This window comes from Nicotiana tomentosiformis, chromosome 2 (assembly GCF_000390325.3).
Source record: "Nicotiana tomentosiformis chromosome 2, ASM39032v3, whole genome shotgun sequence".
Lineage (NCBI taxonomy): Eukaryota > Viridiplantae > Streptophyta > Magnoliopsida > Solanales > Solanaceae > Nicotiana > Nicotiana tomentosiformis.
The window spans coordinates 48685330-48711655 of record NC_090813.1 but is presented as its reverse complement, the minus strand read 5'-3'; the positions used below and the strand labels follow the sequence as shown (position 1 = coordinate 48711655).

The 26326-nt window shown below is 39.3% G+C and overlaps 1 protein-coding gene across 3 annotated transcripts; it reads right to left on the bottom strand.

Annotated features, from left to right (window-relative positions):
* Positions 1–7409: 7409 nt before the first annotated feature.
* Positions 7410–25783, bottom strand: LOC104105294 (serine/threonine-protein kinase STY46). 3 transcript variants are annotated; one of them, XM_070195282.1, is made up of 17 exons: positions 25337–25783; positions 25061–25175; positions 23676–23749; positions 23410–23529; positions 23195–23249; positions 14819–14929; positions 14048–14098; positions 11439–11602; positions 11255–11362; positions 10645–10718; positions 10200–10375; positions 9336–9431; positions 8381–8461; positions 8214–8267; positions 7991–8125; positions 7805–7906; positions 7410–7546 (listed from the first exon to the last, which is right to left on the bottom strand). In XM_070195282.1, the coding sequence occupies exons 1-16, from the start codon at positions 25531–25533 to the stop codon at positions 7826–7828; spliced, it is 1692 nt and encodes a 563-aa protein (XP_070051383.1). In that variant the 5' UTR covers positions 25534–25783; the 3' UTR covers positions 7410–7546; positions 7805–7825. The 3 variants fall into 3 exon arrangements, with proteins under 3 accessions (XP_070051383.1, XP_070051382.1, XP_070051384.1); XM_070195281.1 differs by lacking the exon at positions 7410–7546 and having other exon boundaries at positions 7557–7906; XM_070195283.1 differs by lacking the exons at positions 7410–7546; positions 14048–14098 and having other exon boundaries at positions 7557–7906.
* Positions 25784–26326: the final 543 nt, after the last annotated feature.

The window sequence follows — 26326 nt, the reverse complement described above, 5'->3', positions numbered from 1 at the left end:
GGCTATCAGCTCAACAGAAGGTGTTTGTGCACTCCACTTGCTCCGAAGTTGCCTATTTGATCAGTATGATTTGGACATTTATTGATTGGTATGGCGGGGCCCCGTCCCGACCTTTATGACATTTATGTACTCTTAGAGGCTTGCAGACAGATGTCATGTATATGGATACTTGTATGGACTTATCGGTCTATGTTTTGAGTAGAGAAATGATGATATCGGCCTTATAGGCCCGTATGTCATATGTATAAGTTTCTATATCATGTTGGGTCATCCTATGTCTAGTATTCCCTTATGTTTTATTCTCGTTATCTCATTACGGCCCTTCTGGCCCACTTACTCATAACGGTATGATAAGAAAGATATGTTACGTTGGTACTCGGTTGTGTAAGGCACCGGGTACCCATCGCGGCCCTGCGGTTTGGGTCGTGACACTCTTGACTCAGTCGGTGATCCACACGGGGTGTACGGATCCGGAAAGGGGTCCCGAGTTAGTCATCCTCGACCTTATTTTTGATTGATACCGGTTATGGACGTCGGTCCAAGAGATGGCTGAATATTCTACCAAGTTCTGTTTCAACTACTGTGAAGCCAATGAGCTTCGAATGTTGAGTCCTTGGGTGAAAGCCTGAACGGCCAAATCGTTCGCGATAGAGGGCAATCCATCTGTTCCATCTAGAATCGAGAAACGAACTCTCTGAGCATCTCGTTATCCCTCTGCTTTACTTTGAAAAGGTATGACTTCTTGGTCTCGACCTTTATATCATCGGCATGTGCTTTTATGAAGGAATCTGCAAGCATAGCAAAAGAGTCAACAAAATTAGGAGGAAGGTTGTGGTACCATATCATAGCTCCCTTTGACAGGTCTCTCAGAATATTTTCAACAAGACAGACTCGGTCTCATTATCTTCCAAGTCGTTCCCTTTGATGGCGCATATATAAGAGGTTACATGCTCGTTTGGGTTGGTCGTTCCATTGTACTTAGGGATTTCGGGCATGTGAAACTTTTTGGGGATCGACTTCGGAGTCGCGCTCGGGGGAAAAGACCTTTGAATAAATTTCTTGGAATCCAGGACCTTCAATATCGGGGGTGCTCCTGGGATTTGGTCGACCCTAGAATTGTTGGTTTTAACCTTTTTATCATTGGCTTCGATTTTCTTTTCCCCTGTTTCTATACGTTTCGTCAATTCTTCGAGCAATTTCAGGATTTCGGGGTTAGTACCCGATTCACTCTCGCTCATTTTTTTTGAGTTTGGTTCGTTTCTGCGGATGTCTTCCCGAGGGAGCTCGGGTTTATTCCTGCTCAGTGTTGGTTCTGCAATTGAGCTATCGCCGTCTGTTGAGTCTATAGCATTTTGAAGATCATACGCAGGTTGATCCCATTATTTTCACCGTCGTGAGTGTTTTGGGAAATCGAATGCACTTCCCTGCGCACGCTATTTTCGGGGTCGATTGGCTGGTTTGTGTCGATGGACGTATGCAAACAAGCGTCGATGGGAACCACCACCGGGATTCTACCAAGATCGACCGATGTCGCCTCGTTATCGAGCACTACATTGTTATTCCTGCCATGGTGGACGAATTCTATGTCTATGTTTAGAGGGAAAGACTGTGGGTTTGACATTTTGATCCTAACCTGAAATCAAAAACACTTCAAAGAACAAGTGTAAAATGGGGTGTGTTATGATGATTCGTATCAAATTGCCGCTATTATCCTTAGCCTCACGGTGGGCGTCAAACTGTTTACTCTTAAAATGGGATAACAATTGAATTTGTTAGTGGTTTAAAGGATATGCAAATTAACTTGATACTGAATGATAAATTAGATTGTAATTGAAATAAATAACGATAAATAAACTATAATCCACACGAATAAGATGATTTCAGCCTAGGCAAGCTGACCACCCTCAAGTTGAATGTACTTTGATTGACACCAAGATACCAAAGAATACGAATTTAGAGGATAACGATAATGTATTGCTTATGAGTATATGTTACAATGTGTTTCATGAATTGTGAGGCCCGTTTATATATTAAAGGAACCTACTTTTAAGGATTAACCTATTATTCCATAAAAGGTAAAAAGGTCCTTGATTTGTTGACTGTTGGTCCCCTTTTTGGTATGTTTCATGATTTCCGCCGTAATGCCTGGTTAGTTGCTGGAATTTTGGACCCCTGTATGATAAGCTGGCAATATATTCCTAGAAACCGTTATGACCGGGACTGGTTATGACCTCGATAAACCCGAAGGCAAGTCTGGTGGTTCCGATGGCTAATTTTGGTAAGGCAGGGACCGATCTCTAGGATTTTATCACCATCTCTCGATCCCAAATTATCGTGTTGGATGCTCGATCAAATCCTGAGTTCGATTTTACTCGTATACAGGTTTCAACTTCTTACAGGCGCTTAGCAAGGCAAGGGCCAATTTTTCTAGGTGAAGGTATCTAGTTTCGGCCTCACCTAAAGTTCTGCTAATATAGTAAATTGGAAATTGCGTACTTTTTTCTTCTCGGACCAGGACTCCACTTACCGCTATCTCTGAGACCGCCAAGTAAAGGTATATATGTTCATCTATCTTTTACGTGTAGAGCAGCGGTGGTCTCGATAGATATCGCTTGAGCTCTTTCAAGGCCCGTTGGCATTCCGGAGTCCATGAGAAGTTACTCTTTTTCTTCAATAATGAGAAGAATCAGTGACTCTTATCGAAGGACCTCGAAATGAACCGTCCCAGAGCGGCAATGCGCCCGGTTAGCCTTTGCACGACCTTTATATTATCTAGGACCATGATATCTTCGATGGATTTGATCTTATCGGGATTTATCTCGATTCCCCGATTGGATACCATGGATACGAGGAATTTACCCAATCCAACTCCGAACGCACACTTCTCTAGGTTCACCTTCATGTTGTATTTTTTCAGCACGTCGAAGGTTTCTTGCAAGTGTTTTAAATGGCCCTCTGCTCGCAGGGACTTAACCAACATATCGTCAATGTAAACCTCCATTGATTTTTCTATTTGTTCTTCGAACATCCGGTTTACTAGGCGTTGGTAAGTGGCACCGGTGGGTTTTAACCCGAATGGAATTATGTTATAGCAGTATATGCCGTATTTAGTGATAAAGGAGGCTTTTTCCTCATCATCCATATTTGGTTATACCCGGAGTAAGCATCGAGAAAATTGAGGATCTCGTGGCCGGTAGTGGCATCGATCATGCGATCGATGTTGGGCAAAGGGAAGGAGTCTTTGAGACATGCCTTATTCAAATCCTTATAGTCTACACACATTCGTAATTTATCCCCTTTCTTAGGAACTACAACTAAGTTTGCTAACCAATTCAGGTATTTAACTTCCCGAACGGACCCTATTTTAAGGAGTTTAGATACCTCGTCCTTGATGAAAGCATGTTTGACCTCGGACAAGGGCCTCCTCTTCTGCTTGACCGTGTGGTACTTTGGATTCAAGCTTAGCTTGTGAGTGGTTATTTATGGCGGTATCCCTGTCATATTGTTATGATACTAAGCAAAACAATCTTTGTTAGCTATAAGAAATTGAATGAGTTTATTTCTGAGCTCGGGGTTTAACCCTGTGCCCAGGTATATCTTTCGATCAGGCAAGTGTTCACTTAGTATGACTTGTTCCAATTCCTCGACCGTTGATTTTGTAGCGTCAGAATCATCGGGGGCTATGAAAGACCTAGGGATTCCGTAGTCATTACCCTCATCTATCCCCCGCTCCTCCGATTCTGGCGAGGTTGGTATCAGTGATTGTTATTTGGCCCCAATTTCTACCACTAGATTCGGACCCTTCGGTACCGAGAGTGTGGATGCCAATATCACCTCATCGGATGCGGACATTTCTCTTGCGGCTGGTTGTTCCCCGTAAACTGTTTTGATTCCTTCGGGCGTTAGGAATTTCAGCACCTGGTGTAATGTAGAGGGCATTGCCCTCATGCTGTGAATCCACGGTCTTCTGAGCAGAGCGTTGTATCTCATATCCCAATCGATTACATAAAACTTGTCTTCCTGAACAGTTCCGATGACGTTCACCGGTAATGTTATTTCCCCTTTAAGGCCATGTTGAACCCGTTTAGGACTCGGACATCAAGTACAATCTGATCTTGTAGGCCGAGTTGTTCCACGACCCTCGATCTGATGATGTTGGCCTAGCTACCTGGATCAATCAACACACATTTAAGTCAATATTTATTTATGAGTACCGATATTACAAGTGCATCATTGTGGGGATGTGCGATCCCCTCTGTGTCTTTGTCGTTGAACGACAAGGTTCCTTCCGGTAGGTAATCTCGAGTCCGTTTCTCCCTTGTGATGGAAAGTTAGGTACGCTTCATCATCAGTCCTTAGGAGATGTCGACCCCACCGATGATCATGTTTATGATGTGCTGAGGTTCCTCTGGTTCGGTTCTTTTATTAGAATCCATGTTCCGAAAATAGCTCTTGGCCCGATCACTGAGGAATTCTCGAAGATGCCCGTTGTTGAACAACCGGGCTACTTCTTCCCTTAATTGTCAACAATCTTCCATTCTATGTCCATGCATTTGCACATACGGTTAGGATCCCTTTGGGCTGGATCAGATTACAAAGGTTGAGGCCATTTGGTATCTTTGATGTCTCATATGGCGGACACTATAGCAGAGGCATCGATGACGAAATTATACTCTGAGAGCCTCAATGCTTATTTAGTCCCGATGGGTCTGTCGAAGTTGTTTTTGCTCATGAGTCCTCAGTTGTTCTGTTCTCGGTCATTATTTATTTCATTTATCATAGGGTTTCGCCCGGACCCACTGCTTCTCCGATCCCTATTGTATGGTTGATATCGATCCCGGTTTGATTTAGGTTCCTGATCGGTGTCTCCCTTGACTCGGTCGGTGATCCTGACGGGGTGTACGGATACGTAAGGGGTCCTAAGTTGGTCATCCTCGACCCTGATTTTTGATTGATATCGGTTATGGACATTGGTCCAAGAGATGGCTGAATATTCTACAAAGTTCTGTTTCAACTGCTGTAAAGCCAATGAGCTTCGAATGTTGAGTCCTTAGGTGAAAGCCTGAACAGCCCAATCGTCCGCGACCGAGGGCAAATCCATCCGTTCCATCTGGAATCGAGAAACGAAATCTGAGCATCTCGTTATCCCTCTGCTTTACTTTGAAAAGTCATGACTTCATGGTCTCGACCTTTATAGCACCGGCATGTGCTTTTACAAAGGAATCTACAAGCATAGCAAACGAGTCAACAGAATTAGGAGAAAAGTTGTGGTACCATAGCATAGCTCCCTTTGATAGGGTCTCTCCGAATTATTTCAACAAGACAGACTCGATCTCATCATCTTCCAAGTCGTTCCCTTTGATGGCGCATGTATAAGAGGTTACATGCTCGTTTGGGCCGGTCGTTTTGTTGTACTTAGGGATTTTGGGCATGCGAAACATTTTGGGGATCGGCTTCGGAGTCGCACTCGGGGGAAAAGGCCTTTGAATAAATTTCTTAGAATCTAGGCGCTTCAATATCGGGGGTGCTCCTGGGATTTGGTCGGCCTTGGAATTTTAGGTTTTCACCTTTTTATCATTGGCTTCGATTTTTTTCCCCCTGTTTCGTCAATTCTTCGAGCAATTTTCGGATTTCGGGGTTAGTCCCCAATTCACTCTCGCTCATTTTTTTCGAGATTGGTTCGTTTCTGCGGATGGCTTCCAGGGGAAGCTTAGGTTCATTCCTGCTCGGTGTTCGATGTTGGTTCTGCAATTGAGATATCGCCGTCTGTTGAGCATGTAGCATTTCGAAGATCATACTCAGGTTGATCCCATCATTTTTGCCGTCGTGAGTGTTTTGGGCAATCGAATGCACTTCCCTGCGCACGCTGTTTTTGGGGTCGGTGGGCTGGTTTGTGTCGATGGCCATATGCAAACATGCGTCGATGGGAACCACCACCGGGATTCTACCAAGACCGACCGGTGTTGCCTCGTTACCGAGCGTTGCATTATTGTTCCTGCCGTGGTGGCCGGATTCCGTGTCTATGTTTAGAGTGAAAGATTGTGGGTTTGACATTTCGATCCTGACGTGAAATCAGAAACACTTCAAAGAACAAGTGTAAAATGGGGTGTGTTATGATGATTCGTATCAAATTGCAGCTATTATTCTTAGCCCCATGGTGGGCACCGAACTGTTTACCCTCAAAATCGGATAACAATTGAATTTGTTAGTGGTTTAAAGGATATGCAGATTAACTTTATACTTAACGATAAATTAGATTGCAATTGAAATAAATAACGATAAATAAACTGCAAATCACACGAATCAGATGATTTCAACCTAGGCAACCACCCTCAAGTTGAATGTACTTTGATTGATACCAAGATACCAAAAAATAAGAATTTAGAGGATAACGATAATGTATTTCTTATGAGTGTATGTTACAATGTGTTTCATAAATTGTGTGGCCCCTTTATATAATAGAGGAACCTACTTTTAAGCCATTAACCTATTATTCCATAAAAGGTAAAAAAAATCCTTGATTTGTTGACCGTTGGTACATTTTTTGGTATGTTCCCTGATTTCTGCCGTAATGCCTGGTTAGTTGCGGGAATTTTGGACCTCTGCCGGATAAGCTGGCAATATATTTCTTGAAACCGTTATGACCGGGACCGGTTATGACCTTGATAAACTCGAAGGCAAGTCTGGTGGTTCCGGTGGCTAATTTTGGTAAGGCAGAGACCGATCTCCGGGATTTTATCACCATCTCTCGATCCCAAATTATCGTGTTGGATGCTCGATCAAATCCTGAGTTCGATTTTACCCGTATACAATGTTCACTGCTATCCTAAACAATGTTGAAGCCGTACTGAACTGGACATTCTAGCTAATTAACAGCTTCCTATTTTTCATCATTCTCTGGTTGTCCCTATCCAACTGAACTGGACGTTCTAAAATTTATTGCAATCTGCTCTTGATATAATTTTCCGTATCCGTTTCAATTCAGATTATACATTTCGCTTATCAAAAGTCTAACTTTATGAATTTTGACCTAACATTTTAAAATATACTATGTTTTATTTATATTGACATGAGAGAAATTATAACTTGTAGTCGTACTTTTCGTATAATTGAACTAATCTACTTTAGTTTTAAAGTTTAGTTGAATTGACTTTCGATAAGCAAAATGTGTCATCAAAATTGAAAAAGAGGGAGTAATCGATCACCCTTTAACACCATAGATAAAATATCTTCTCCGTGAAATTCTTTCTACTGTTCATTTTAGCAGTCCAGTAAAACGATTTCCTGTAATGTAATTATCCTCATTCTTTCAGCTTCAGCCATGCCAGTCTGGACTTTTGCCTCCGAGGTATGGCAGGGCAGTAGATGTAATCATTTTTATATATAAATATTGGGTACTATTTTCATACTTTAAAAAAATGTCTTCTATTCCATAATAGTGTTCTATATATTTTACCAGTTTTCTTTACATCCCTGTAATCTGAGGCGGCATTGGTAGACATCTTGGTTAGCTTCAAAAGCATCAATTCAGAAGCAATCATGGTGCCTAGAACCAGTTGAAAAGATAGAAGTTCTCAATAGGAAACGTACAAAAAAGGATTAGCAATCAGAATTTGCGAATTCACAGGAATTCTGTACAGAGTTGCTAAAGCTTTCCTCACCAGCTTGCGCCCCTGACTAAATTAGGAATAGTAAATGAATGCCAAGCAACATTGGATAAAAACCATGATTTTCAAAGACTAATCGGATCAAGTCTGGTCATCTGAGAATCGGTTCACTGAAACAAAAACGGAAGGCCAAGCACCTTCCTCTCTTCACCAAAATCTCAGTGATGGCCCTTTCTAAGAGCTGAGAAAAAGCTACCAATTGATTTGTCCTTCTGTTTGTCCTCTCCATCACCCCCGACCTATTTTTTAAGCATAGAAAAACCAGGTTCAAAGGAATGAAAAAGCCTTAACAAAATGAAGCTTATATTATGCAAATGCCCAACCTCCCTAGTTAGATGCTGCAGAATATCCAAAATCTCCGAGAAATCAGGTCTTTGAGTTGGGTCTTGCTGCCAGCATTTCTCAAGAAGTTCAGCAAGCTTTGGATGAGTGTCCTTAGGAATTGTTGGCCGTAGACCCTAATAACCATGAGAAACCAAATGTGAGGTGTTAGTTAATGGGGAATATATCACTAGTACTAGAGACGTCAATGAACTATAATGCTACCTGTTGCACCACACCTATTGCTGCTTGTAATGGTGTTAAGTACGCATATGGAATCTGCTCCATCGCACGACATGAAAGTTATTTTGGTGTTAAAGAAATAATATGTGAGCATAAATAGATGCAAAGCAAAACTTACTTCAAAAAAAAAAAAAGAATGCGAAACTTACTTCTCCAGTCAGAAGTTCCCACAGCACTACACCAAAGCTGAAAACATCGGCCTTGTGGTCATATGGTTTGTGTTCAATTACCTTCAACGAATAAAAAACATTTTAAACATGAAACTTGGATGCTGCAGGATGGTTAAGCACAAAATTGGGCCAAACGCTTTGCTGAATAGAATGTTGGACTGGGATGACACGAGAATTCTGTAGTATTAAAGGGAAGAGAAGCAAAAAACCATTAAACCAAGAGTTCCCATTTAAATGCTTAATATTGCAGAAACCCGATCTATCTGCATGGTAAACCGTACACAGAATCCTGCGATGCATATTACTGATGACAACCTAAGTAAAATAACTCTCGTACAAGGTTATCAAAAGCGCCTTGTGCTTAAAGTGTCCAAGGTGCAGCAGGGTGCAGCAAACGAACACAAGGCCAAAGACACCACGAGGTCTTAGGTTCAAATCCCAGTGGAGACGAAAACGTTACGTTATTTCTTCCCACCGGTCTAAGCCTCGGTAGACAGAGTTACCTGGTACCTGTACTAGTGGGAGATAACAGGTATATGCTGGAATTAGTTAAGGTGCGCACAACCTGACCCCGACATCACCGTCATAGAAAAAAGAGAACACAAGTCCCAAGCACTGCCTGTAGATGACAACCAGACTTCACAGAGTGTGGAAACAAAATCTAAGGATAAAAGGCAAAATTCATAGAGCAACATATTAAAAGCTCCTCATGCTTGAAGCAAAGAAGCCTGAGGCGTTTCAAAGTAAAAGTCATATCAGCTTGAAGGGGACCATTACGCTTATTTTATTGTGGCGACAAATCTAAGCACACGGATAAAAGCATAATTGATGGAGCAATCATGCATCTTGTCAGCAAGAAAACCAAAGAATTGGAATCATTAGTTTCAACTGAATTGAGGATGTACTGCATAAAATTAAATTCAGATCTCTGCACCTCAGGAGCCATCCATCTATATGTTCCAGTTTCTGCAGTCATCACCCCAGTTTGAACCTGCACTCTCGCAACCCCAAAATCACCAACCTTAACAACCTGTTCAGTAGAGGATGGATCTTAAAGTCAGAGTGAACATTCTGTGAACAAAGCAATTACGCAAAAGGCAACTCCTACCAGCAGCAATCTATAGGTGTTGCTGGGTTATTTTATCAAAGTTCATCAATAGATTTCCTTGGAAAGCAAAAACTGGTGATGTAGACATTAACAAGAAGGTTAACTCAATGTGCTATTCGCACATTCCCATCTTTCACAATATGAATCAACTTAAATTGCCACCGATCAAGCTTTAATGCTGTTAATATTATTCAACTAATATTTTTAAAGGACTCAATGAATAAGTGGACCTTGCAATTTAACATTCCCATCATCTTTATTTGGTATTTCTTCTAAAGATTTAAATACACAAATTTTGATTCTTTAATTTGACATCAAATAGTTTTTAGATGTTTTCATCCACATCAATCAGGCATTTCAGAATAGAAATAGCCTCCTAAAAGGGTCCTGAGCACTGAAAAACATTGATGGACTTTTAACTCATACAAATCTCCATATTTGTTATATACTCTTGGACTCCCATAGCCTAATCATATGACACAGTTTTCCCCTGTATTTTGCCGGGCTAAATGCATGTTGACATTGATTTCCCTACAGGTTTTAATTGCGCATAAATTTTGCATGAAAATGGATATACTGGCCCGAAGATAGCTTAGTAACAAATGAAATAATACCCTAGACTCCAAAGAAAAAAACTTTACGACTACTGGACAAGCTTTTTAAAAGAGTCGAGATCCAGCTCGGACTTACTCCATGTTCATCCATCAAAAGATTAGCAGTCTTCAGATCCCGATGAATTATGTTATTCTGGTGCAGATAACTCATTCCCTTAGAAACATCAACTGCAACCTTCAGGAGAGTAGGAAGCTTAAATGCACCTCTTTGTTTGTGCAAAAAAGTATAGATGCTTCCTCTGGACATGAACTCTGATCAACAAAATTATGAAAAGCACCTTGTCAATTATGTGAAGCAGGATAGACACCCAAAAGTAATAACAATAAGCTTCCATTCAAGTGTAATAGTGTGAGTAGAAGATTAAAAATTTAGAAAATAAATAAAGCATGCCTTATAAAGCAATCAAATAATGTATCTTCAGGTGAACACTATGTAACATTAATCAACAGAGAACAAACAGTTCTCCAGGCTATTAACAACATAGTAATTCAGTTCAAATACATAAAATCTTGAAATATACCAGTCACGATGCACAGGTTCGGAGGACGTGTGCATGCCCCTATAAATTGAACAACATGTTTGTGCCGAATTTTCCTAAAAGAGGCAAACAAACAAGATAAAATCTCGAGCAGTGGGAATACAAAAATTGATGAAAGAAACAGGAAATAGGAAGCTGGAAAGATAACATAATTATCAATAGTGAAAATTCAAATCTACATGCACATATCCACAACTTTTAAAGTTTGTTACTATTTCCAAGACTGAGTGTGTTTGGGAGAACTCAGCCCCTTGAATTATGTGACAGTTTTTTTTTTTATCTGAATAACTTAATGCCACTAAGAAACAAACAAATAGCTTAATGCCACTTATCGGAGAAATACCTAGTAACTCAATACAGAATAAAGGAAACAAGATCGAATTAGGCAGAGGGAGTAAAATATTGCAAAAAAATTCTCTAGTGGTAGAGAGCAAATTTTTCCACCAGAGTACAGCTATCTCTAGTAGCAGCAGAAAAGGCATCCTTCAAACACAGTCTTTAAAAGGATGGACAGGATTCTATCTGATACATGCAAACAACAGTGAGGTTGTCCTGAAAGGGATTCTCAACCATGATAGTACGACCGACGCACCTCATTATAAAGACCTCCTGCGAGAACTCTTTTACCATATCCATATTCAAATGTTCTGGCTTGAGAACTTTTATAGCCACTTCCTGGCTACAGTATGTGCCTTTGTACCTGCAAAAGACACAGTGTAAATCTACAGACTAAACAAACTCAACTAGAAAGCAAGATGTGGATTGTCGGATCATACAGATCTCCAAATGACCCAGATGCAACTTTGTTTTCAAATTTCAGCAGGCGGATATCAATTTCCCAGTCATCAGATCCATCATTAGGTATTTTTACACTTTCAGAACCTGATTCAGATGTTTGACCTTGCTCGTGGATTGCAAGCTGGATACATGGTGTTTGCTCCTGAAAAACATAACCAGAAGATCAAAACACTGAGACCATCTGATGTTCAGTATGATAATCAAAATCTAGAAGAATAAATGACAGAGAAAACTTGCTTCTGAATTAGAACCTGCCAGAGCATGGATTCTAAACAGGTTCATGCAGATATCAAATAAGAAAAAATAAATAGTATAATTTTAGCCCATCTTTTATTGCCTCCTTCTTTCAATCACATATTCCAAGAAAACAGTTTCTTCAAAGCTCCAACTAATGTTTCAAGCTGCTTAGAGCACTTCAGCTATTAGCAGACGCCAACGTGTAGATCAGTACAAATTTAGGAAGGTTTATCATCTTTACATTAAAAGAACGCAAGTATATCAAGGACACCACATAAAAGACTCAAAAACTGAAAAGCAAGAAAATGAGCTACCTAACAAATTTTCACATGTTACAGATCATTCTTTTTCTTTCTTATATCATATGGTATAAGAGAGCTGCGAGAGAAGCTAATACGGCTATTAGCAATGCTCAAGGGAAAACCCTAGATTGCTTACACCAAAAAGTAGGACATGAGAAAGGAAAAAGATAGGCTAAATACCTAGATAGCCGCTGAAACTTGGCACGTTTTGTAAGTTAGACACTCAAACTTAGCCAGTGACCAGATAGACACCTCTACTTGGAGGAGGTGCCTCTTGAACACTTGTATCCGTAAGACCATCGGCGTGAAACTTACTCGCCGTTGACATGTCAAATGAACCAATTAGTGATTGGCTCCTTTCATTTTCAAAATTACAAATTATGATTTTTAAAAATTACAATTGAAGGAAAAAAAAAGAAAATCCCAAAATAACCCCCATTTGTTATTTTTTATCATCCAGACCTTCCCCATCCCCGCTTCTTCGCCCAAAACTAGAACCCCCTCCCCCCACCCAGGTTCTTCTTCATCTTCTTATCCCCCCCCCCCCCCCCCCAAATTACTTTCAATGGCGTTCTACTAGGCCATAATTTCACCTCTTCAACTCCTTTCGTAATACTTCCAATTTCCAAACCATTCCCCTAACCTCAACGGTTAATCTCTATTTCCTCATCATAAATTCAACTTTTTTAGTTATTATTGGGTAGTAATCAAATTAATCCATTCTTTTTTTGACCTGGGAAATTTTGGCTTACTGGAGGTTCATTTAGAAAAGACCCAAGTTCGATTCAACGCGTTCCAAGAAAAGCCCTAAACTACCTTAAGCCTTGATATAGATTCTGTCGGAAGAAGAAACAAGAAGACAACTACGGCGGTAGAAAAGGAAATAGCATGAATTTAGATTGAAATGAAAAGAGAAACCTTATTTATTGGTGGTAAGCAAAGTGTTTCGCCTGTCTCTATTTAGAATGGCAAACGGTTTGAATATACACCAAAAGCTGAGCGAGTGATGGTGGTTTTCCATCGCTGCAGTGGTCTGCCAATTTATTGTGGTGGTTTACGACTGAGTTTAGATAAAAGAAACTAAGGATAGAAGTGTGGGGCCCACATAGAGAATATTGAAGGAGGAGGAAAGTGAAACTGAGGAAAATAAAAAGAAAAGCCTAAATTAAGTTATTCACATGCTCAAGTGTAAGCGCAAACACATGGTTTGCCATGTCAGTGAGGAGTTCAAGAGACACCTCCATGAAGTAGAAGTGTCTATCTGCTCACTGGCTAGTTTGAATGTCTAACTCCAGTGGTGGGCGGATCTATGACAGTGGCTGGATTTATGGTGGTGGCCAAATCTTTGGTGGTTAGATCAGTGATGGTTGTCTCATCGGATTTGAGAAGAACGAGGAGAAGAGTGGTGGTGGCTAGCCTTTAAAAGAAAGAGAGGGAATAGGTGGTGGTGGTTGGATTTGAGACAAAGGAGGGGAGAAGGTGGCGGTGGCTGGATCTGAAAAGACAAAGGAGGTGGTGGTGATCGTGGCTGGATCTGAGGAAGCGGAGATGGTGATTGTGATAGTGGCTGGATCTATGAAGAAGAATAGGAGGAGGTGCTGGTGGAAGCTGGATCTACGAATAAGGAGAAGGAGGTGATCGTGGTGGCGGGCGGAAGAGGAGAAAACGGTTGAAGAAAATTTTTAACCGAAAGATGGCCGGAATTGAGATATTTTCTGAAAACATGAAGTTTTCAAAAATTTGTCACCGAAAGAAAAACAAAGGCAAGACTTCATGTTCGACAAAGTCATTTTCTGATCCCATTACTTAAGAGGACATAAACCAATTTTAGGTGAGTGCAACAAATTCAGCTTAATGTGATGACACACAATGGAAACCAAATATTTCAGCTGTTTCTCCATAAGTTGCATAGCACCTTATGAAGAAAAACAGCAAAATCAGCATCTTACTTTTCCCAAAAGAACACAGCCATAATGCATATTAAGTATTAACAGAAGAAAATTTTGAGTGCCACTCTGTCCTCATTTAGCAGTCAGAAGAATATCTACCTTGCTCCTCATAATTTCCTTTTGCACCTCACTCTTAAGCAACTCTGTCTCCTAGAAATTCAAACCAAATAAGTAAGTATACAAGTAAATTACCACTCTTCATGAATCTAGTGAATATAAGAAGACAGAGGGGTTAATTTGCTAACTTTCATATTTAAAATACACTATATCCTAAATTTACCAAGTAACATCTCATAAGTGTCCTTTTAAGTGAAACCATATCTAGTTGAATAATATGAGACTTGAATGAAAAAGTTATCAGATATAAAGTCGTGCATTCTTTCTGTCTCATTTTATATGACGACATTGTTCTGGGGACAGAGCTTAAGATATTAAATTAACATATAAGAAAATACAAAAGTGATTGTTGAAATGTTGGTTTAAATGTCTGATAGAAAAAAAAAATCACATCACTAGTTTAAATGAGTCTGAATTCTTGAAAGTCAGACATGAATGAAGTGGTGCCAAAAATATCAGGATGTCCAAAATTGAAAGAGAGCCATATAAATTGGGAAAGGGCGGAACAAGCATAAAACTGACAAGTAATCTAGTAGATGAATAAGGAACACAGTTTCAAAACATACACATATTAACAAGAAAAGAGGAATTAAACGAGACTTGCAAAGGCAAAACTTTCATCTTTTAACTTATGTGGGTGCGAATAAAGAGTATGTCGATCATATAACTAGACTACAATTGTAGAACTAAGAGAAGACTTTTAATTGTCAGCAAGCATTTCGTTATATCTTGAAATAAACATTAATACTGTACCTCATATGGCCATCCATCAACCACAAAGACGTCCAAGGAGAAACCATCAGTAGTTGAAAAAACATGGGCCTCTTCAATGTTCAGACCAATCTCAGAAATTATGTTAGTCAACTGGAAATACAGGATTGATGTTAATATAATCGAACAAGATAAGAACAAAGTTAACATGATAAGATAGATATGTTTAATAGAACTCTGAAATCTGGCAGCTTCTGCAGATTAATGAAGTTATATAACTTTTAGGACTGCATAGATACGAACAATTCAATCGACAACATAACCTAAAAATCCATGAGACAAAGAGTAAATAAAAAATACAGATTTCAATCCAGGTACACTGTCACAATATTTTAACAGACTATTTGATTTTGTAGGAATAACTGGGGTCGCATTTTCACAGACACTGAAATCTGCCTAGAGAGCTTTGGGGTGAAGTCTTCAATGTGCATGTTGTGAGAAGGCACGGGAGAAAATATATTATTGATATTGGATAATAAATACAATACAAGAGGTCCCTATTTATAGCTATACACTACAAAGAGATATTACTCCTCTTCCAATGTGGGACAAGACTACACTATACATATTTGTAAACTAACACTCCTCCTCAAGCCGGTGCATACACATCATATGTACCGAGCTTGTTACACATGTAGCTAATACGAGAACCAGTAAGAGACTTAGTGAGGATATCTGCTAGTTGATCATTCGACTTTACAAACTTGGTAACAATATCTCCTGAAAGTATTTTTTCTCTGACAAAGTGACAGTCGATCTCAATGTGTTTAGTCCTCTCATGAAACACCGGATTTGACGCAATATGAAGAGCAACTTAGTTATCACACACTAGTTCCATCTTACTGATTTCTCCGAACTTTAACTCCTTGAGCAACTGCTTGACCCAAACTAACTCACACGTCGCCATAGCCATGGGGCGCTAGATCGAGCAACTACATTCTGTTTCTTGCTCTTCCACGAGACCAAGTTACCTCCTACTAGAACACAATATCCAGACGTAAAACGTCTATCAAAAGGTGATCCTGCCCAATCAGCATCTGTGTACCCAACAATCTGCTCGTAGCCTTGATCCTCGAATAGTAATCCTTTGTCTGGAGCTGACTTTATATACCGAAGAATGCGAACAACTGTATCCCAGTGACTATCACAGGGAGAATCCATAAATTGACTTACAACACTCACTGGAAAAGAAATGTCAGGTCTAGTCACTGTGAGGTAATTCAATTTGTCAACTAACCTCCTATATCTCGTAGGGTCTCTAAGAGGCTCCCCTGTCCAGGCAGAAGCTTAGCATTCGGATTCATAGGAGAGTCAATAGGTCTGCAACCCATCATTCCAGTCTCCTCAAGAATGTCTAAGGCATACTTCCGCTGTGAAATAACAATACCTGAGCTAGACTGAGCGACCTCAATACCTAGAAAATATTTCAATCTACCTAGATCCTTAGTCTGGAAGTGCTGAAAGAGATGTTGCTTCAGATTAGTAATACCATCCTGATCATTGCTAGTAATAACAACATCATCAACATAAACCACTAAATAAATACACAGATTAGGAGCAGAATGCCGATAAAACACAGAGTGATCAGCCTCACTACGAGTCATGCCGAACTCCTGAATAATTGTGCTGAACTAACCAAACCAAGCTCGAGGGGACTGTTTCAAACCATATAGTGACCTGCGCAATCTGCACACACAACCATTAAACTCCCCCTGAGCAACAAAACCAGGTGGTTGCTCCATATAAACTTCTTCCTCAAGATCACCATGGAGAAAAGCATTCTTAATGTCTAACTGATAAAGAGGCCAATGCCGTACAACAACCATGGACAAAAAGAGACGAACAAATGCTACTTTAGCCACGGGAGAGAAAGTATCACTATAATCAAGCCCAAAAATCTGAGTATATCCTTTTGCAACAAGACGAGCCTTAAGCCGATCAACCTGACTATCCGGGCCGACTTTGACTGCATAAACCCAACGACAACCAACAGTAGACTTACCTGCAGGAAGAGGAACAAGCTCCCAAGTGCCACTCGCATGTAAAGCAGACATCTCGTCAATCATAGCATGTCGCCATCCTGGATGAGATAGTGCCTCACCTGTAGACTTAGGGATAGAAACAGTGGACAAAGAAGATATAAAAGTATAATGAGGTTAAACCGACATAGTGGGGATTAGGATTAAGTGTGGATCATACACCTTTGCGGAGTGTAATTGGTTGACTAAGAGGAGACAAGTCCGCAGTAGGTGCAGAATCTGATGTGGGGCGTGAATCACCTGGGCCCGATGCTGGATGTGAACGACGATGATAAGTCAAGAGTGGTGGAGCTGCAGAAGGTTGAACTGGATTATGTGGAGGAACTGGAGCTACAGGTGGTGGAGCTACAACTGGAGTTGTAGGTGGTGGAGCTGGAGTGACTGAATCTCCAAAAGATGAAACTAGTAGTACCTCAGAAATATCTAAGTGATGACCTGAACCTGTGAAGTATGATTGGGTTTCAAAGAAGGTAACATCAGCGGGCATAAGGTACCGCTAGAGGTCAGGAGAGTAGCATCGATACCCTTTTTGTGTTCTCGAGAAACCCAGAAATATGCACTTAAGAGCACGATGAGCTAACTTATCTGTTCCTGGAATAAGCTTATGGACAAAACAAGTGCTTCCAAAGATACGAGGTGGAAGAGAGAACAAAGGTAAGTGGGAAAACATGACAGAGAATGGAACTTGGTTCTGGATAGCTGAAGATGACATACGATTAATAAGATAACAAGATGTAAGAACTGCATCTCCCCAAAAACGCAACGGAGCATGGGATTGTATGAGTAGGGTACGAACAGTTTCAATAAGATGCCTATTCTTTCTTTCAGCTACCCCATTTTGTTGAGATGTGTACGGACAAGATATTTGATGAATAATCCCATGAGATTTCATAAACTGCTGAAATGGGGAAGACAAATACTCGCGGGCATTATCACAACGAAATGTGCGAATAGAAACCCCAAATTGATTTTGAATTTCAGCGTGGAAGGTCTGGAAAATAGAAAACAGCTCGGATCGATTTTTTATCAAAAATATCCAAGTACACCTGGAATAATCATCAATGAAACTGACAAAGTAGCGGAATCCCAAGGTGGAACTGACCCGACTAGGACCCCAAACATCTGAATGGACTAAAGTAAAAGGTGACTCTGCTCGATTATCAAGACGCCGAGGGAAATGGGAGCGAGTATGCTTACCGAGCTGACATGACTAACACTCTAGAGCTGACAAGTGAGATAAACCATATACCATTTTCTGAAGTTTTGACAAACTGAGATGTCCCAATCGTTTATGTAATAAATCTGGTGAATCAGTAACAGGACAAGTTGTAGAAGGAAGACAAGATGTGAGTCCATGTAATTTAGCAAGGATAAGGTAATAAAATCCGTTTGATTCACGCCCGGTACCAATGATCCGCCCCGTACTGCGTTCCTATATAAAAACATGGTCATCAAGAAATAAAACAGCACATTTAAGTGATTTGGCTAAGCGACTAACAGTTATGAGATTAAAAGGACTATTGGAAACATAAAGGACTGAATCTAAAGGTAAGGAAGGAAGTGGACTTGCTTGACCTATTGCAGTTGCCATGGTTTGAGACTTATTGGTCATTGCGACTTTTGGAAGAGATTGAGAATACGAAATAGTAGTGAAAAGAGATTTGTTACCAGAAATATAATCTGATGCACCTGAATCAATGTCCCAAGACTCAGAGGATGAAGATTGGGAGAAACAAGTCATGTTATTACCTGTTTGAACAACAGAAGCTATCTCAGAAGATGTCTGCTTACATGCTTTGTACTGAAGGAACTCAATATAATCTGCTAAAGAAATCATCCGACTATTCAAAGCATCGGTTCCCATGTCGCTACAATTTGTAGTAGTAGGGTTAACTTGAAATAGTGGAAATAAGTAACTCCTGTGAGAAAACTGAAGAAATAACTTGAAAAACACTGTTTATAGCAGGAAAACAAAACATTGTTCTGTGCCGGAAACACTGTGGCTCGCCGGAAAATTCCTAAGTTGTCGGAATTTGTCGTAACCAGGATGGATAGACTAGGAATTCTCTTGCGAGCAAGTTGTCCTGAAGAAATGTTTTCAAAAAACAAATGGCCGGAAATGTCATTGTTCACGCCGGAAAAATATAAAAGTGATCGGAATTTGATTTGAATTAGATGGGTAGGCTCGGAATTTTGAGGAGAGCACACTGTCCTGAAGAAGCTTCGCCAAAAAATGGCCGGAAAGTGACCGGAGCCCTCGCCAGAAAAGTTGTTGTCGCCGGCGCGTGGAGGAGCGTGGCGACTTTTCTGCCAGATAAAATTTCAGGGGTTAGTCGTCGGAGGGTGATCTACCTCGTGGTGGTGTTGGTTTTAGCACAACACCGACAGAAAGTGACTTTCACTTAGACAAGCCTTAGGTCACCGGAAAAATTGCACGATAACTAAGTTCTTTCTTCCCGGTTAACGCTGGAAAGACGCACAACGATCTTTTCTCACTAATGCTCTGATACCATGTGAGAAGGCACGGGAGAAAATATGTTATTGACATTGGATAATAAATACAATACAAGAGGTCCCTATTTATAGCTATACACTACAAGGAGATATTACTCCTCTTCCAATGTGGGACAAGACTTCACTATACATATCTGTAAACTAACACATGTCATGTAATAAACAGTTTGCCTCCAGCGCCAGGAAAAGAAAAATCTCCTTTAAAGTATCTATATGATTTAAAGCAAAATGTAAATTAGTTTCAGGTGTTTGGTTCAATTTGATATTTTCATACACCAAAACAGAAACCATTGAGAAAGGTTAGGCATTGTATAATTCATCATAGAAACCTCCTTTTTCGTAATCGAGAAATCCTTGAGGGCCAGTGGCGCACGGTTCAAAACGCAGTGGACAATGGTTCCGCTCCTCCATCCTTCTCCACTTAAATACTAGGCTTGTGTCTGCAACAGGGTTTGAAACCCTTGACGTGGGTCTAATCCACACATCATGTGTTGTGCTCTTACCACTAAACCAAATCCCGGGGGGCTATTCATCATAGAAACCTTGTATTCCTGTTATTGTCTCATCTCTAAGAAATAACACATGTTAATTGTGTTTGACACCACAAAATAAATGTGTTTGTTATTTATCAAAGTATCAAGTTATAAATACAAATATTGTTTTATATTATTTTCTCATATTGTATCAGAGCACCTAGGTAAAAGTTTAAGTAGTTTCTCCTTAATAGTGGACGGTCTTATATCGGCCAAGTCAAAATTTGCTTCATAATTTTATTATTATTTTCTCTTTTAGGTAAATATTTCTTTACCGTCGCGTTTGTTTTCGATGTTTGTTCCAGTGAAACAGAGACATCTCAAATGTTGGGAGACACTACCTATTTCCAGCTAAACCTGTCCCTGTCAGATGACTATCCCAACAACATCTTATTACCTCTAGTGGCACTGCCTCTTTTTGTCACAAAACCAACAGTATTCGGATCACTCTTCAGGTCATTATTTCGACAACTTCTAACAACTTTTCCAACAAATTCGAGTGACTAAACTTTTCCAATGACCTCCCCATAGGTTTTTAGAAGCTGTTCAAGCGACAGTGTTCAAGTCGCATTTCGGAGACCGTTTACTTTTCTATACTTTCAAAGTCCCAACCTCGAGTCTGAAAGGATGGTGTTAGAATGTTAGAACAAAAATATTAGAAGAGCTAAGTTTTTCAATTAGATATCATCATACAAATAATATGTGTTTTGTGTTTAAATCTATAAATAACATTCTTCTTTTCTCACAGATAGATTTGCAATGTAATCACAACCCAAATCTTTAGATTTCAAGGACTGATCCCGGGACTTTTCTCGCAGACAGATTTGCAATGTAATCACAACCCAAATCTTTAGATTTCAAGGACTGATCCCGGGACTTTTCACTCAGTGTTATCAAAGGCGTGCTTAAAGCGCGCTTAAGCTGTTAGATAGTTATGTGTAAATAGTCCTAGTCCTATATGTAGTAGGAGTAGAATATGTCCTAGTCCCATATGTAGTAGGAGTAGAATATGTCCTAATCCCATATGTAATAGGAGTAGAATATGTCCTAGTCTCATATGAAGTAGGAGTAAAATATGTATTATATATTAGACTCATTGTATCATTGTTAAAAAAAATAGATTTTTCACCCGTGCATTCTCACATGATATCTGAGCTTTAGTGAGAAAATTATCGTTGTGCGTCATTCCAGCGACATCCGGGAAGAAAGATCTCATCGTCGTGCAATTTTCCGGCCACTTCGTCTTGTTCCCAGGGTTATCAATGCTACAGTAGTACTGTGCATATACCAGTACCACCATCAGATCCAAAACCCTTGTGCGACCAAACCCCAAAAATTCCAGTCCCATCTGAACAGAAAAGCAGTCACTGTGCGTCTTTCCGGTTGACGACTCAAGATTAATTTGCGTTATCTCCTCATCAGTAAGTGTTGTGCGAAAACCAACACTACCATCTTGTTCGGAAAAGTCAAGCGACAAAATCCCAGTCAATCGCTCTGGCAGAAAGTCCCTTACGCGCCTCCACATGCCGCCAAAACTAGGGTTCCAATGAGCTACAATAACTTTTCCGGCGATGCGAGCCATTCCAGCCATTTTTTGACAAAACTTCTTCAGGACAACTTACTCGTCCAATGATTCCGAGCCTACCCATATAAATTACATCAAATTCTGACAACTTTACATATTTCCGGCGTGAGCAATGATTTCCCGGAGTGAGCAGTGATTTCAAATTTTTCCAGGCCAACTTCTGCTTATCAGCATCCACTTGGTTTTATTTCTTTTGGGGAGTCTAGTGGCCTTGTATGCCGAATGATCAGCTTGCAGATATTTTCACCAAGTCCCTCACTGGTCCTCGTATTAGTTACATGTGTAACAAGCTCGGTACATATGATTTGTATGCACCGCCTTGAAGGGGAGTGTTAGATAGTTATGTGTAAATAGTCCTAGTCCTATATGTAGAAGGAGTAGAATATGTATTATATATAGGGCTCATTGTATCATTGTTAAAAAAATAGGTTTTTCTCCCGTGCATTCTCACATAAGCCTTGAAGCGAGGCTCAAAACATGTTGAGTGCTTCGCCTCGCTTAACGGGCGCTTCAGGTGTTGTCAGCAAGGCTCTAAGGCATACTTTTCTTTGCTAACGAGCGTAATCCAGAAGAGGCGACGCTAAATAATTGATATTTCACTTTATCGTAAATTTTCTTCAATTTCTTTGTCCATATATTTGGTATTCATACTTATAAATATTAGTCTTGGACTACACATATATGTTTATAGTTTTTCTTCATTTGCGCCTTTCTTTATTAAAGCTCACGCTTTATTTGCGCTTTGCGATTAAAGCCCCAACAGACCTTAGAGCTTTTTTGCGCTTTTCGCCTTTGATAACACTGTTTTCACTTCCTAATTTCCTTCTCATTAGAAGCCCTTCGTTATCATAGCCCATTAACACCTTTCATCTTTTCCTTTAAAATCTTTTTATGGTCCAAAACTTCTGCAGAGCTACTTATTTATAAAATATGCATACAAAAACAAAAAAAAAGAACATTCAGTGAGAGCTTTGACAAATTGATGTGGCATATTCCTGCACTTCCACTAGTGACTCTGATTCCCTGAACAAATCTAACAATAAAGACTCTCCTATACCAGTAACCGCAATACAATGCTGACTACATGAAGTACAAATACCAACTGCATTTCACCCTTTGCTTTGGGAAGTAGAAATAGGCAAGCCCATTTCCCTAAAAGATTTCTTATATTAATTTGGAACAAGATTGTATCAGAAAAGTTGATGGTCATGACTAAGAATATTTTTGAAAGTTAGGTTAACTGAATAAACCCTTTCCTACTTTCTTACGTTCAGAAGTTAATAATACAGTCAATCCACTGGCCCATACATTAACTTTTCCGTATTATCCTCTGTTTCCCTTCACCATAGTCTTCTATTACTTTTATCTTCATTAAGACGCTTATTCTATATTATGCACTGGAGAAGTAGTTTATGAAAATATCAGTTGTATTACTTAGATAAAGGTCATTTTATTTCCTTGCTTATTAAGCAAGAACGAGGCTATCTTTAGTTATTAGAAGCGAGTACAATGACAAATACTTTAAGGAATTTAAGAGTCTTAACCTTATTTATTGTTAAATTTGCACTAGATTTGCATATGGTAAATTCATGAAACTACAGTTTGTGTTTCATTATGAGAATATAAGAGATGAGAAGAGAGCATGTAAGAACAAAACGGGAGGAGGATTCTGAAAAGAATGAGGAACCTGAGTGAGCGTTTTTGGTTTGTCAACTGTTGAAAAAGTAATCTCGTGCATTGGCCTGCACAAAATCAATTGGCACATAAGAATATTGCTAGGAAAGAAAAGTCAATTAGAAATCCTTTCCAAAGACAATAAACTCAGTATTGAAAAGCTACAATGCCAACTACTAGCATCATGAATCTTATCATTTACAACTCAAGCATTATGGAGAATTTTACCTGGTTGACCGCGAAGTAGAATTAATATCACTTTCTCCATGATTTACATGAGCTTTATTATCATGAATTTCAAGGGCTTGAAGATTTGGTGATGAACCAAATGTTGGAGGAGGATGAATGCTGGAGAGGGTAAACAAGATGGCAACACAAAAAAATTAAACTACTTAAGGGAGCACACTAGAGAAAAATCACAGGTGCAAAAATAATACACAAAAAGAAATGATATTGAAAAATAGGTAACTTTAGTGCTTAAACTAAGAGAATACCTTGGGATTTCATCTTTAACTGAAGAATTTACATCAACCGTATTGGTTGAAACTCCATTGTACATGGGCTGAACCTACATTATGAACTTAAAGTCAGAACTTGCATGTGAATATTTCAAATTACAAAAAAACTTGAGTTAGGCCATGCATCGCATTCTAAAGTTGCAGCAATGATCAAATCTTTGCTAATGATCTTCAAGTTGGTAATCACCCCCTTTTCTCTTCTGCTGGTTTATATATCTGGACATCTCATCTTTCCTCCATCTCATCTCACATATCTAGGCAGAAGCGCACTTCCCGAATTTGGTAGTAAGCCTGATTTTGTAAAGTCCTACTGTAATTTGTCTCTGTCTTTAATGTTAAAAAGAGCTTAGAAATGACATGACTTCCATAGTCATTCAAGTCTCTTGATCAAAATCTAAACTCTTCATCTAATGCACACTTAAAGCAGATGGATATAGAGACACAACCCATTGGATGCCTCAAAGATTCAGAGGCTCAATCTACTAGCTTTAACTTGTCTTCCTAAGAAATTTAGAAAATTCTCAGACCAGAAGCATACAAGCCATTCCATAAGAGCTACCTAAAACTACTTTTGCATTACATGATATATTGCTGAATTAACTCAATGAACGCCATAGATTGACTAGCTTAGCCAAGAGATGAAGAAAATTCTCAACACCTTATATATTAAAGGTTAACCAAATAAGAACTTGGCCTAGATAGTGTAATCAGGATATGTACAGTTCAACTCGGATATCTTACTGTGAGAAACAAAACAAGGAAAAGAGTCTGAGAGGATGTGCGAAGACAAAAGTCTTTATGCCTATATCTTTTTAAATTCACGCTTTTAAATGTACATGTTACATTTTTGTGAAATGACACACTCATTAAGCCACACATATGTCCCTATTATTCAAGAAGAATGAAGTGAATTATATGATTCTTATGCATCGTCAAGCCCACTATAGGAACTACACAAATAATTCTTTCAATAATTTATTAGGAAATATCAATAAGCTGCTATCCTTACTACATTATTTCCCAAGAGAGTTCTCCGTTTCCTCCTAGGACAGAATGCAAGAGAATTTTGGGATGGATGGATGAAAAGAAAAAAGTATGGCTTTGAAGAGATTATTGGCTAATTTACTAGTTTCCAAATAATAGACCCTGTGCTTCTTGGAAACACCTTATGTGTTGAATCAAATCACCAACTTATTCAAGTAAGATCAAGTAGAGATTCCTCCTTGTCATACATGGGGAGAATTTGTTCAAATGTCATTTCTACGTAGCCTCAGTTTTCAGAGTTACCAAAGAAAAAAGAGCATTGACAATGATAGGGCACACACGCATAAAATTGCAGGAAAGGCAGATGACTGTATAACCTGCACAAGGCGGACATCAAAGACAGGTCTATTCGCAGGATCCTCTGCTTGGTCCAGTAATCTCTTATGCATGAGCACATCTTCTGCTCTTTCCACATTCACATCCGATGCATATCTGCAGGCATCCAAATTCAGTACCAAAAAACTTAACTTTTAGAGGCGGAAAATTCGATCAATTACTGAGTAAACCAGTACAAATTTGACAAAATAAAACAAATGGCCAAAAAAACACAAGGTAACCGAAAAATGAGGAAAGGTAGGGTTTATGAAGTTAACCGAACAGGGAGGCGATTGAAGTGAAGCCAAAGGTGATCTTCAAAGCCAGGGAGTTTAACCTCTTCGAGATTCAAATCCTGTAGTCGAGTAAGCACTTGGTTAAACACTTCAAGCTTCTGCCTATGTAGCCGATTTTGTTTCGGCGACGACGGCTCCATCGCTCTGCTTCCGCAACTCTCGTTATCGTCCATCGCCATTCAACAACAACAAAAAAGGCATACACACAATTGCAAAAACTCCTCTTCTCTAGAACGGCTTAAAAAGTTCAAATAACAGTAGAGTAGCGATAGAAAGTACTTTCCATAAGTTGAGAAACTTTAATGATGAAACAAATGGAACGGATTTTGAGTTTGATTTGATGGCTAAATACGAGAAAGGGGAGAGCGACAAATAGTTTTAGGGAAAAGATGGAGGAGAGAGAAGGGAGAAGATTCCGTTTTTCTAGTTATACTTTGGGTGCGGGGCTGGGCTTTATTATTAGTGCTTAAAAGAAAGGGGTATCGCTCCCCCATTGTTTACCAGTGGGGCCCGTTATTTCGTGGTGAGCTTATCCTTTTATGAGATCAGACCAACACATTTTAATTATTTTATATCTATGGATAACAGAAATTGGTGATTATTACTTATAAAAGAAAACTTTCTTTTACATAGAGAACAAAATAGAGGAATCCATTAAATGGAATTTAAAATTATGATCTTTTGTTCACTGAACTTTCTGTTGTTACTTCTAAATTTTATATTGCCTTTTAACTCTTTTTTTTGGTAGCTAAAAAAAATAGCCCGGTGCACAAAGTATGTTGCATTCACGTAGGGTCCGAGGAATGTATATTAAAAAAAAACTTAGTAGTTAGTATATTAACATTTTAAAGATTATTGGATATCTTAGTTTTTTTTCAATTTATTTTACTAATATATTCCACACATTAATATGTTATTTGTCTTACAGAAGTGATCAAAAATGGATATTCATGTTTATTCACTTTATAAGGT